The 12724-nt window shown below is 42.9% G+C and overlaps 1 protein-coding gene across 1 annotated transcript in view; it reads right to left on the reverse strand.

Moving 5' to 3' along the window:
- Window positions 1–1629: 1629 nt before the first annotated feature.
- Window positions 1630–12724, reverse strand: part of KCNK12 (potassium two pore domain channel subfamily K member 12) — a 59898-nt gene continuing 48803 nt past the window's right edge. Inside the window, exon 2 of the mRNA XM_077811978.1 lies at window positions 1630–2525. Coding sequence (XP_077668104.1) covers window positions 1630–2525 — 896 coding nt within the window. The remainder of the gene's footprint in view (window positions 2526–12724) is intronic.

Below are 12724 nucleotides of genomic sequence, written 5' to 3' on the forward strand. Positions count from 1 at the left end.
GTGATGTTAATGCTGAGATTTACTTGCGTTTTTATTTTCTTATCCTTGTAAACATAGTGTGCAGCAGATCATAAGATTCAGCACTCTTTTGGGTACAGTGGTAGGAAAGAGGAAACTGCTCATGGTACAAACAGAGGCTAGGGACATCATCCCTGCCCATCCTGGCTAATAGCCATTGATGGACCTATCCTCCATGCATTTATCTAGTTCTTTTTTTGAACGCTGTTATATTCTTGGCCTTTACAACATCCTCTGGCAAGGAGTTCCACACGTTGACATTGCGTTGTGTGAAGAAATACTTCCTTTTGTTGGTTTCAAACCTGCTGTCTGTTAATTTCAGTTGGTGACCCCTGGTTCTTGTGTTATAAGAAGGAGTAAATAACACTTCCTTATTTACTTTCTCCGCACCAGTCATGATTTTATAGATCTTTATCATATCCCCCCCTTAGTCATCTCTTTTCCAAGCTGAAAAGTCCCAGTCTTATTAATCTCTCCTCATATGGAAGCTGTCCCATACACCTAATGATTTTTATTGCCCTTTTCTGTTCCTTTCCCAATTCCAATGTATCTTTTTTGAGATGGGGCAACCAGATCTGCACGCAGTATTCAAGATGTAGGTGTACCATGGATTTATATAGATATGGAAAAAGCCTAAGTTGACAATTTATTTCCATGTGAAAGCAGAAAATTATACTATCAACAATTAAATAAACCACGTGGTGATTATGTATTTCCTGGGTGATAGAGAGGGAAATACTTGACATCAGAGGTGAATATTGGTTCCTCTTACACCAAATGAGGTCAACAGTGATGCAGTTGCCCTTTGGCTGACTTCAGTCACTCAGTAGCTAGAAATAGTTTCACATGTATAGCCAGAGTAATTTTAACTGATAACCATGTAACTTCTTGAAGTCAGATAGTAGCTAATGTTACAGACCATCTTACATGAAAATTTGGTGTGTGTGGGGAAAATAATTCATGGCCATGGGAATTCACTGGGCTTTTCCCTGCACCATTGAAATCAATGGAATTTCCCCTCCCCCCCCGGCCCCATTTACTTCAATGGGAGCATGATAGATGCCTAAAGTTAGTATATTTGTTGTGCTAAGTGTGTTATGCACAAAACTGGCTTCTAATGGATCAGTGAGGAGCATAAGGTGCAAAGTTCAGGTCCAGATCCAAACTTCACCAAAGTTTGGGTGTTGGGATATTCAACTCTGGAGTTTTGGTTTACCTCATCACAGAGGCAGTGTCTAGCTGTGAACTTTGAATCCAGATCTGAACTACTCCAGAGTTCAGTGGCATTTAGATTCAGGATTTTGGTTCAGGCCATTCGCTACAATGAAGAAAAGCATCTTGATTAGGGTACTGTCTTCACACATAGCCACATATACCATTCTTCTAAATCATAGATTCGTGCATCCCCATACTGGGGGGCACAATCTAAAGGAGAAGACACATGACTGTCCCACGTATCTCCTCTGCCCCGTGACACCCCCTCTTTCCCTGTTTATCTCTTCACTTTGGAGTTTCCATAAGCCCATGATAACATCAGATTAATAACTTAATCTTTTATTAAATAAAGAATAGGAAAATGTCATTATCTTATAGAAGAGACTTTCAAAAACTCTACCTAGAATCACTTGTTTCTACCAACCTATTGTTCATGATAGCTAGTGCACCGATGCCTGCAGAGAAGCCATTTTGTCTGCTGTTCATACTGACGTTTCTAGGGTACCCATTGGCCATCTCGGACAGCTGCTTTTGCAAAATGGCCAGGGAGACTTTGTTTGATTCTGTGAGCTCCTTCATTGAAATCATTTCACCAGAAAGCCTCCTCCCCTCTGTGTCACTTTCATATTGTCCATCAGTTTCCACAGAGATGTCATGCCTATGGAAGCGGCTTCCTGGGGTGATGGCATTGCGACGACCAAGGCGGGCACTTGATTTATGGCACTTTGAGCAACACCTGCATCCAAACTTTTTCAACAGCCAGTTTAAAACTTGCTTGATTACAATTGATATGACATTAAAAAGGGAGTATATGCAAGATACACCCATTAATATAAACATGAAGTTTCCAAATCTGTATAATCCCTGATTTTGGTACACTGCATTTTGACTGCTTACCAAATCTCCAAAGCCAATGGTGCTGAAGGTGACAAAACAATAATATAAGGAATCAATGTAGTTCCATTCTTCCACTGCTGTGTACATTGCTGACGCACAGCAAGCCAGTGTAATGGCAAAAATTCCCAGAATCAGCATCACATGATAAACTGATGGTTTCCATCCAGCAAGGCTGTCCACTTCAGAGATAGCTGATCCCCTTCGAAAGTTAGCGGGTAGAAGACCACTTCTTCGCAGTTGCCGCTCATGACACGCCTTCATGATAAAAGCCAGGAGAGAGATAATACGCTCCAGGAACAGGTTGAAGAAAAGGATAGTCCCAGCACACCCGAATAGACCATAAATTATGAGGAACACTTTTCCAGCCACTGTTGCGGGAGTGGTCATTCCAAAACCTGCAGCGGCACAGATAATGTAATTATAATCACAACATAGCTCTTCCTGCATATACTCCTAGTATATCTTATCCGACCACATCCCCTTTTACTTTGACAATTAATTTGAATATGTTTAACCAGGTAGTGAAATCATGCTGTGTATAACTCAATTTGGACCAGCCGGAAGTAAAGTGAATTATTTCTCAGGAGGTGAGGAAGGTTCCAGAATGCTGGACAAGGTGAACAGGATTCAAGAGGGAGCAAAAAGGTCTCTAGGAAATGAAGTGTAGGTTATTAACAGAGAAGGGCTATTGTGTTTGGAGGAGCTGTATTAGTTGCTCTGCAAAATTGGAATTCATAAGCTCAAATCACTTGGTGACAATGTTAAATGAACACACCACATTTTTGCTTCTGTTCATTCAAGCCAGCATGAACCTCTGGAAAGTTTAGTTCTCTACAGCCAAGGCACCAGTTCCCCAACTGCTGTAAATCATTGTAGCCCCACTCAAGTTAAGGTCTCACTATGATTACACCAATTCCTGCTAACAGATGACAGATTTCAATGTGTCCAATAGTAAAGGAATTTGAACCTTGATTATCTTTTAAATGTATCAGCGCTTCCTTCAAAGCCTTCCATTCAAATACAGAACCAGACTGACTTTCCTGAAAGTATCATCACACAAAGGAGAATACGTGAAATCGTGGTTCCATTGCAATCACTGGCAAAACACCCCCCGACATCAGTGGTGTCACGATATTCCCTACAGCCACAGATCAAGAGTTAGTGAATAGCTAACATCTTGGTTTTGTAGCTCTAAACCCAGTTCTTGCAACTTTTTAGAAGACAGAACTGTCTGTCTACCAGATAATATATTTTTGTTGTTGTGCATGTGAAATATTTTGAATAAATTACATTTGTTTCATTTGCTTTTGGAATGTTATAAAAATTGTATCCAGTTGTCAGATTTTTTTCAATTTTTGATAGAAAAATTAATAGAAACTTTTATTAAACCCCACCAGCAGTAAGAATTATGGAATCCTGTAGACTTAAAACAAGCTACTATACTAGTATAAGCTTCGTGAATGGAATGAAAACCAAGAAAAAATAAAATACTGCTTCTGAGTTCAAATAAGCAGTTACTGTATTGTGAGCACATGATATCAAAGTCTGGGCCATGAGCTTTTTAGACACAAACTTCCCCTTTGCAAATGTCATGTAAAACATGTTTAATAATGCTATATACTATAGATTTCTTTTTTTAAGAGAATTGTTTAAATATTTTAATTAGATACTTCACCACTACCTAGAAATATCCTGTAATTAAAATGAAGGGATACTTTGTCACAGAGGAAAGAAAGATATGAAGATTTTTTAGATTAAAAAAGTGATTTATACGGCGTTGGTCAGTTTTTTCTAAAATAAGATAAGAAGATAATGTCATCATCAGCAATTTTAGATTATACTTATTATAGGAAAGACAGGGATATTGCAAATATGGAAGCGATCTGATGGCAAGTGCATATTTAATTATCTAAAGGAACTGGCAAGTTTTTAAAAGCCACCATTCCATTCCATTTTTTTTTAACTATAAAGCAGACTCTTTATCCATTGGGCATCACTTTATTTGATTATTTACACCTATGGAAATATCCAGGTATTTATTTATTGAAGGAGATTATCTATCTATCTATGCTAGCATAAAGTGTTAATTCAGTAACTGAAGTGTTAACTATCTGATAATGTAGACACAGGGACTACCCAGGACTCCATATGAGTGGAGGCCTTCTATAGCTTGGGAGCAGTAAAAGGTAATACAGTGTTGAACCTTGTGGTAGTAACAAGTGCTATAACCTGAGGAAAAATCTCTGAAAATGTTAGCCTTAAAAATTGTTATTGTAAATGTTCATAATTGTTCCATGGGTTATAAGTCAACTGTTCTACATCTAGATAGACAGATTTAGTAAACGTTTTGTCCTTTAGAGATTGTCACTTTCATTATTTCAGAGTTTTAACTCTGTATTTTATATACATCCTGAAAATTCTAAATTCTTGTCTGTACCCCAGCCAAAAGGTAAGCTGAGGTATAGGAAATATACCTAACATTAGCATACTGCTTTCCCCAAGCCTATTACAAATTATACAAGGTGCAGGGCAATACAGAGTCAGGTCCCTTGTCATTTGACTCCCAGTTCTGTGCATAAACCATTAGACCACCCTTTCTCCTTAGGAAAGAACTTACATAGAAATAATTAAGCATTATTACGATGACAGTATTTTTCTTTGGTTGCTTGCATGATGTTTTGGTTTGTATTTTGTTTCAGAGTATCTGGATCTATTTGGGCTGTCACGTGCGACTTTACTTTTATTGATATTTAACATCCAAACATAACATGGTGACTGCTTTATCAATAAACGGTCCGTTTTAGGATCTGAAGTTTGGCGTAGCTAATATATATGTACTCAGTGATAATCCAAGGCTTTGGTTGCAAAATACGATTGACTTGCTTAATACTATTTATTCAGGGTAGCAGAGATCACTTGGGGCTTGCATGTCTAGTAGGCAGACTGTGGCTCAACAGTCTTGGGATGGCCTTGCCAGGCAACCTACAAGTTACCAATTGGCCAAGTTACAGTCCACCTTCCCCAGTGCTCCCCAGGTCAGGCAGAGGAGGGGAGAAAGGGTAGGAGAACCTGGGGCCTCCCTTTCTACTGGGTCCAGCCCAGAATACCAGGAAGAAGGGATGAGGAGAGCCTCAGGGCAGGTCTACACTACAAATTTACATCGGGGCAGCATGCCACTGCAGTGTGTTGAGTGAAGATGCTCTAAGCCATTGGGAGAGAGCTCTCCCATTGGTTTAGTAACTCCGCTTCCACAAGGGGCTGTACCTATATCAGCGGGAGAAGCTCTCCCGCCAACATAGCCATGGTCCCCTCTAGCTGGTACAACAGAGGAGCCTTCCCTGGGGCTCTTCCTACCTCCTCCTGTTCTCTTTCCAGTCTAGGATGTGGTCATGGCACTCAGCTTCCCTCTTAGCGGAGGGTTGCTTCCACAATCTCACTAGCTCAAACAGTTTGTTGGGTCTTCCCAGTCCACTTTTCAGTGCCCACTTGCTTCCCCTTGTCAGGGGAGAGAGGCGAGAAAAAAGGGCGTCAGGCCCTTGGCCTCTTTGTTCGGTCTTACCCATAGTCCAGACTCTTCCCCATAGATCCCTCTGTCCCAGAAGCTACAGCCTGGCTGCCTGCCTGCAGCCAGTCTCTCCTTCACTCTCCCCAGCTTGACTGTCAGAGTCTCCTTTGAAGCAGATCCTCCATTTGGAGCATGCTGTGCAGTTGCTGAAGGTCAGGGCCTTCTGGGCCCAGAACTGCTCCATTACTCCTTTAGTCTTACTGAGGGGTCTTTAAATCCCATCACAGGGAGGCAACTAAGAACATAAGAACTGCCATACTGGGTCACAGCAAAGGTCCATCTAGCCCAGTAACCTGTCTTCTGACAGTGGCCAGTGCCAGGTGCCCCAGAGGGAAGGAACAGAACAGGCAATTATCAAGTGATAAGATAATTATCAAGTGATCCCATTCCTTGTCGCCCATTCCCAGCTTCTGGCAAACAGAGGCTAGGGACACCATCCCTGCCCATCCTGCCTAATAGCCATTGATGGATCAATCCTCCATGAACTTATCTAGTTCTTTTTTGAACCCTGTTATAGTCAGAGTCAAACTAGTAAGAGAGAAACTTAGCGTTACAGAGAGCCCACATATCATAGCAACTTTAAAATGCTAAAGTGTGGCATCTACTAGCTGGAGAAATTTACAGAACTTCTAAAGAAAAGAGATTACACCCTCTTTTTTCACCTCCACACAAATCACGCTAGAGAACTGATTCTCCCCCCCCCCCCAACCCCCTCAATGGCTTCTGAAGGACTCAAGGACATTTAGAAAACATAAGTTGTCAATTAAGCATTCAGATCTTTCCCCAGAAAGTTATTCTGTAGATCTTCAAAAGCGTACATTCTCTAAGAGCTGTTTTCAGAGTAGCAGCCGTGTTAGTCTGTATTCGCAAAGAGAAAAGGAGTACTTGTGGCACCTGAGAGACTAACCAAGAGCTGGCATCCATGCTCAAGCTTTCTGGGTAATTCAAAACATTCAAAATCATTATTTGTTTCATTGTCTCAGTGTGACAATGACTACAATTTCACCAGGTGAAAACCTGTCTGGGAGGTTCTACAAAGTCGTACAGAGATGTAGAATAATAAATAGCCTGTGTGCCAGACTGTGCAATGAAATGCTCAGAGGAACGGTAAAACAGAGCCTTTCATTTCTAGATCACTGGTGTAAATTTGGTCTACCTTGGTAGTGAGCAAGAGTCACTATCTTCTGATGGCTGTTTGTTAACTTTTGAGAAAGGATCAGTCCAGTTCCTAGTGCAGTCAACATCAAAATGGCAGACCTGCTGGAGGCTTCAGCACAGAGGCCTAGGAGTTAAGGGGGGGGGGCAGAAATTAAGGGTGAGGTGTTGTTCCTCTGGAGCCCAGGGTCAGTGAAACTAAGGGAATTTAAGTCATCTTTGTACTCTCCTGAGTGTGGGCTGTTCCAGGGGCTGGAGAGGCCTCCCCTTAACTTAGTGGTATTTAAACTACAGCAGCCTCCCCAGGCTGCCCTACGTGCTTCAGCATTGCCTGAAATCTCCACAGGGCTGAGTGCTGTGACCCTGCCTCTGACATACCCCTTCTATCTCTGGCCCCACCCTGGAACACCTTATACTTGAACTTCTGAGGGGGTCATTGGGAGGCAGCCTTATGCCAGTTTTTCACAGCATCCACATGGAGGGAATCCTCCCCTAGTCAGACACAGGGCTTTTAGGGCCCCTTTTCAATGCTACTGCCCTTCTACATTATGTAAACCAACTGGAGGGGGGATAAGGATCTCATCCTAAATTTCTTACTCTGCTCTATCAGATATGAGGTACGTCAGTGGGGCAGAATAAGGAAATTGTGCAATACCTATGGAATGGATATTGAGTGTCTCAGTCAATCCAACCCCTGATAAGAACCAAGGGCTTGATCCAATGGGAAAAGCTTTGGATCAGACCCTAAATTCACATTTAAACAAAAAACAAGTCTGAGTGAGTTCTGGGAGTTAGGTACAACACGTCAAGCAAAAGCTTACCAATCTTTTCAACAACAAAAAGAGGACCAGCCATGATACTGCAACAGACAAACATTTTATAAGGGCCAAGAGAAGCAGGGAGAGAGCTAGAAGAACTCAATGAAAATGAAATACACCTTGACAGCTACACGGTCCTACAGGAACAGAAGAAATAATGAGATAATTTGGAGACTACTATGAAAAATTGTACATTGCACTTATAAAATAACCATGATCCTAAATAAAAAGTATAGCTCTGTATTTTGAATGGATCCTCTCCTGCAAAAACGAACAGAGGAGCTAAAAGAAAATATAATACAGGCTTTAAAAAGAGGAAAGAATAATGGATGCCATCAAATCATTAAATAGTAATAAGGAAATATGGCCAGGCAACATCGTAGTAGATTGCTTAATGCTGTTATACAAACTATACAGCATACCCAGGAGACTGAATAACATTTATCATGCAAATACCTTTCTGCAATCCTGTATAGTACTGCTAATGGATACAGAATAAGCAATCAACAGAACAGGTTGAATCTGGTCCAGATCTTTCAGCATAGTTCCATTGAATCATATATTTATTACTCCGGGGGGCATTCTGTGCCAAAAAAATTAAAATTCTGCGCACAATATTTTAAAATTCTGCAAAATTCTGCAAATTTTATTTGTCAAAAATAACACTACATAATCAGGCCAGTTTCAATTATTTTGGTGATTTATTTCAAAATACCTGTCAGCAAGTATGTCTGTAACAATACAGACACACACAAAAATCTCCCCAGAAGTAGAGTTAAAGAAACCCCTATGACAACCCTGTTCCTATTTCTCTGCCCCCTTCTTCCCTCCCACAAGCCAAGCCAGGGGGCCATACCCCCACAACCTCTCCCCCAACAGAGCCCAGCCACTACACCAGAACCTCCTCCCCCCCGAGCCCAGCCGTGGGGCCCCCCCAGCCACATACTTGCACCCTCTCCCCCCTGAGACCAGCTGTGGAGATCCCCCTTACCCAGATACCCACACTGCCACCCACCCAGAGCCCAGTCAGAGCCCCCTTAGCCCACACTCACACACACACATACACACACAGAGCCCAGGGATCCAGAGGGAGAAACAGCCTGATGCTCGATCCCAGGGTTGCATGGAGTTTCCTGCACACTGCCGTCTCCTTCCCTCAGGACATGCTGGGAACTGTAGCTGCCAGGAACCCTTTAGCTCCCTCTCCTACCTCCCAGCATTGTCTTCCATGTGCGAGCTGGGATCTGCCGGGTCCAGTGGCCCCTAATGGCAGCCGGCAGCACTGCAGCCCATTTCTGTGGGGAAAGGAAATTCTGCACGCACGTTAATTTCTGCAAAATTCTGCATTGCACAGTGGTGCAGAATTCCTACAGGAGTAATTTATTTACAAGCTAATGATCTGGCCCATTTTACAAACAATACTACAAATCAAGAACTTGCTTCTGATCTCAATTTTACACCAATATAAATCAAAAGTAACTCTACAGAAGTTACATAGTTGGAGCCATAGACTCTGAGCAGACTCCCCCCCTGTTCCACAGGATGGGCAGGAGTCAGGGGGGCAGGATGTGGAGCTTGAAAAGGCATAGTTAGGCCAGGGACATACAGGTCCTGGTCACTATATTGAATGACTGCTCTGTGATCCCCTAGATACAGGACCATTAGGTTTTATTATTGGTGGTCAGCCCCCAGCTGTTCCCTGGGAGGCCATAGGAAGCCCAGTATGTTGCCAGCTCTTGTGATTCTTTTGCACATCATAGAATTTCAGCCAGGGGTGGACAATGATGTGAGAACCTCCAGCCCCCTTGCAAATTTCAGCCCTGCTTGTGGGTGGGGGGGCCCTCTCTGAGTGGCTGCTTTCCCCTCTCACCTCCTGGGAAGAGCAGCCAATCAGGGCTGCTACAGAAGCAGGTTGTGCTCTCTTCCCCTCCCATCAGGACCCAACACCATTCTCAGAGGATGGGAGGGGGGAAAAGGGAGCAGAAAGAGCACAGCAGCTCCACTTCCTCATTCACCCTCCTCTCCTGTGAACCAGACAGCTCCTTTCTGCTCCTCCCCACTCCCCTCTCCCTCCTTGAAACATCAGACCTGAGAAGGGGACTACGGAGGACATATGCCCTAAGCATGGGAAAGGGGAAGGAAGAACCCCTTGGAGCTGCAGCAGGAGCAGGGCTGGGGTATGACAGAATTAATCAATTGCCAGGCAGGGGGACAGGCAGATGTGAGGGTGAGAGGTCCTGCAGCAGGGACCAAAAATCACCTTTCCAATACGTTTGGGAGTGGGCAACAGTAATGGTCCTACATGTGCATTGGGTAGGGTTGCCAACCCTCCAGAATTGTCCTGGAGTATCCAGAAATTAAAGATTAATCTTCAATAAAAGATTGTCATGTGATGAAACCTCCAGGAATACATCCAAGCAAAACTGCAACCCTGGCACTGGGAGAGTTTAAAAAAAAAATTGAAAGAGAGACCAAAACTCTATTTATCTCATGATTTTTGTGCTAATCTCATGATTTGGGGGGTTCTGGCCCATCATTTTTGAACCTTTGAGGCTGGCAATAGTGGAACCATGCAGTCTGATTTTGCAGTGCCTTGCTTCTTGTCCTGTCCAAAATGAGTGTAAAACTCTACCAGATCAGACTAGTAGCATTTTTCTCCCACTTTTGCACTTGTGTGCATGTCTATGCAAAGTGCAGAGCAATAGTGGATCAGACTTTCAGAGTACACAGCAAAAACTAAGGCTGCCTCAGACAACTTTATCCCTCCAAACTTTCTTTAGCCTTGCTGAAGTATAGAAGGGAGCAACCAATTTAAGCGTCTATTAACGAAGACCATGCTTAACTTTAAGCTTGTGCATACTCCAATTGACTATCAGTAAGACTACACATGTGCTTAAAGTTCAGCAGATATGTGGTGCTGAGCCAGCGGGGGTTAAACAACCACCAGGCTGTGTGACCTGTGTGACCTATTTAAAAAGTATTGAAATGGTAAACAGGGCCATTCCTCATAGATAGTTAGGAAAGCCATGTTAAATAGACTAGAGTTCTTAAAATATGGGCTTTATTGTTAGAGGATTAAGAATAGATACTAATTTTATTTCTCTGTGTTTACCTATATCTTGTTAGAAATTACCAGTGTAACCAGATTAGCTTGTGGATGCTAATTCCCGTTCATGTCTTAATTATATTATATTATGCATATGGATGGTTCAGTTAACCTTAAGATCAAAGATGTAAGAAATTGCAGGAAATAATATTACTTACATTGTCTTCAGTTTAAATTCACTATGCCATAATGGTATGCCTTGATAGTCTGAATAGCTAATTGCCTTATGTTAATGAATACTACTAGTTTGCAGGTGTATACATAGGAAATAGAAGTTTAGCTTCAAAACAACAATATACGCTGCCTATTCTTCACCCAGGAAGGCCCCTGCTGTGATGTCTGCTGTTAAGAGGCTATCAGCCTGCTAGAGAACTATAAAGGAAGTTTCAGGCCTGGTCCTGTTTTATCTCAGATCAGCTAAAGCCCCTACTCTACTTGCGCTATATTGATGACATCTTCATCATCTGGACCCATGGAAAAGAAGCCCTTGAAGAATTCCACCATGATTTCAACAATTTCCATCCCACCACCAACCTCAGCCTGGTCCAGTCCACACAAGAGATCCACTTCCTGGACACTACAGTGCTAATAAACAATGGTCACATAAACACCACCCTATACCGGAAACCTACTGACCGCTATTCCTACCTGCATGCCTCCAGCTTTCACCCTGACCACACCACACGATCCATCGTCTGCAGCCAAGCTCTGCGATACAACCGCATTTGCTCCAACCCCTCAGACAGAGACAAACACCTACAAGATCTCTGTCAAGCTTTCTTACAACTACAATACCCACCTGCGGAAGTGAAGAAACAGATTGATAGAGCCAGAAGAGTTCCCAGAAGTTACCTACTACAGGACAGGCCTAACAAAGAAAATAACAGAACGCCACTAGCCGTCACCTTCAGCCCCCAACTAAAACCCCTCCAACGCATTATTAAGGATCTACAACCTATCCTAAAGGATGAACCAACACTCTCACAAATCTTGGGAGACAGGCCAGTCCTTGCCTACAGACAGCCCCGCAACCTGAAGCAAATACTCACCAACAACCACATACCACACAACAGAACCACTAACCCAGGAACTTATCCTTGCAACAAAGCCCGTTGCCAATTGTGCCCACATATCTATTCAGGGGACACCATCACAGGGCCTAATAACATCAGCCACACTATCAGAGGCTCGTTCACCTGCACATCCACCAATGTGATTTATGCCATCATGTGCCAGCTATGCCCCTCTGCCATGTACATTGGTCAAACTGGACAGTCTCTACGTAAAAGAATAAATGGACACAAATCAGATGTCAAGAATTATAACATTCATAAACCAGTCGGAGAACACTTCAATCTCTCTGGTCACGCAATCACAGACATGAAGGTCGCTATCTTAAAACAAAGAAACTTCAAATCCAGACTCCAGCGAGAAACTGCTGAATTGGAATTCATTTGCAAATTGGATACTATTAATTTAGGCTTAAATAGAGACTGGGAGTGGCTAAGTCATTATGCAAGGTAGCCTATTTCCTCTTGTTTTTTCCTACCCCCCCCCCCCCAGATGTTCTGGTTTAACTTGGTTTTAAACTTGGAGAGTGGTCAGTTTGGATGAGCTATTACCAGCAGGAGAGTGAGTCTGTGTGTGTATGGGGGTGGGTTTTTGGAGGGGGGTGAGGGAGTGAGAGAACCTGGATTTGTGCAGGAAATGGCCTAACTTCATTATCATGCACATTGTGTAAAGAGTTGTCACTTTGGATGGGCTATCACCAGCAGGAGAGTGAATTTGTGTGGGGGGGTGGAGGGTGAGAAAACCTGGATTTGTGCTGGAAATGGCCTAACCTGATGTTCACTTTAGATAAGCTATTACCAGCAGGACAGTGGGGTGGGAGGAGGTATTGTTTCATATTCTCTGTGTATATATAAAGTCTGCTGCAGTTTCCACGGTATG

Source organism: Eretmochelys imbricata, chromosome 3, assembly GCF_965152235.1.
Source record: "Eretmochelys imbricata isolate rEreImb1 chromosome 3, rEreImb1.hap1, whole genome shotgun sequence".
Classification (NCBI taxonomy): domain Eukaryota; kingdom Metazoa; phylum Chordata; order Testudines; family Cheloniidae; genus Eretmochelys; species Eretmochelys imbricata.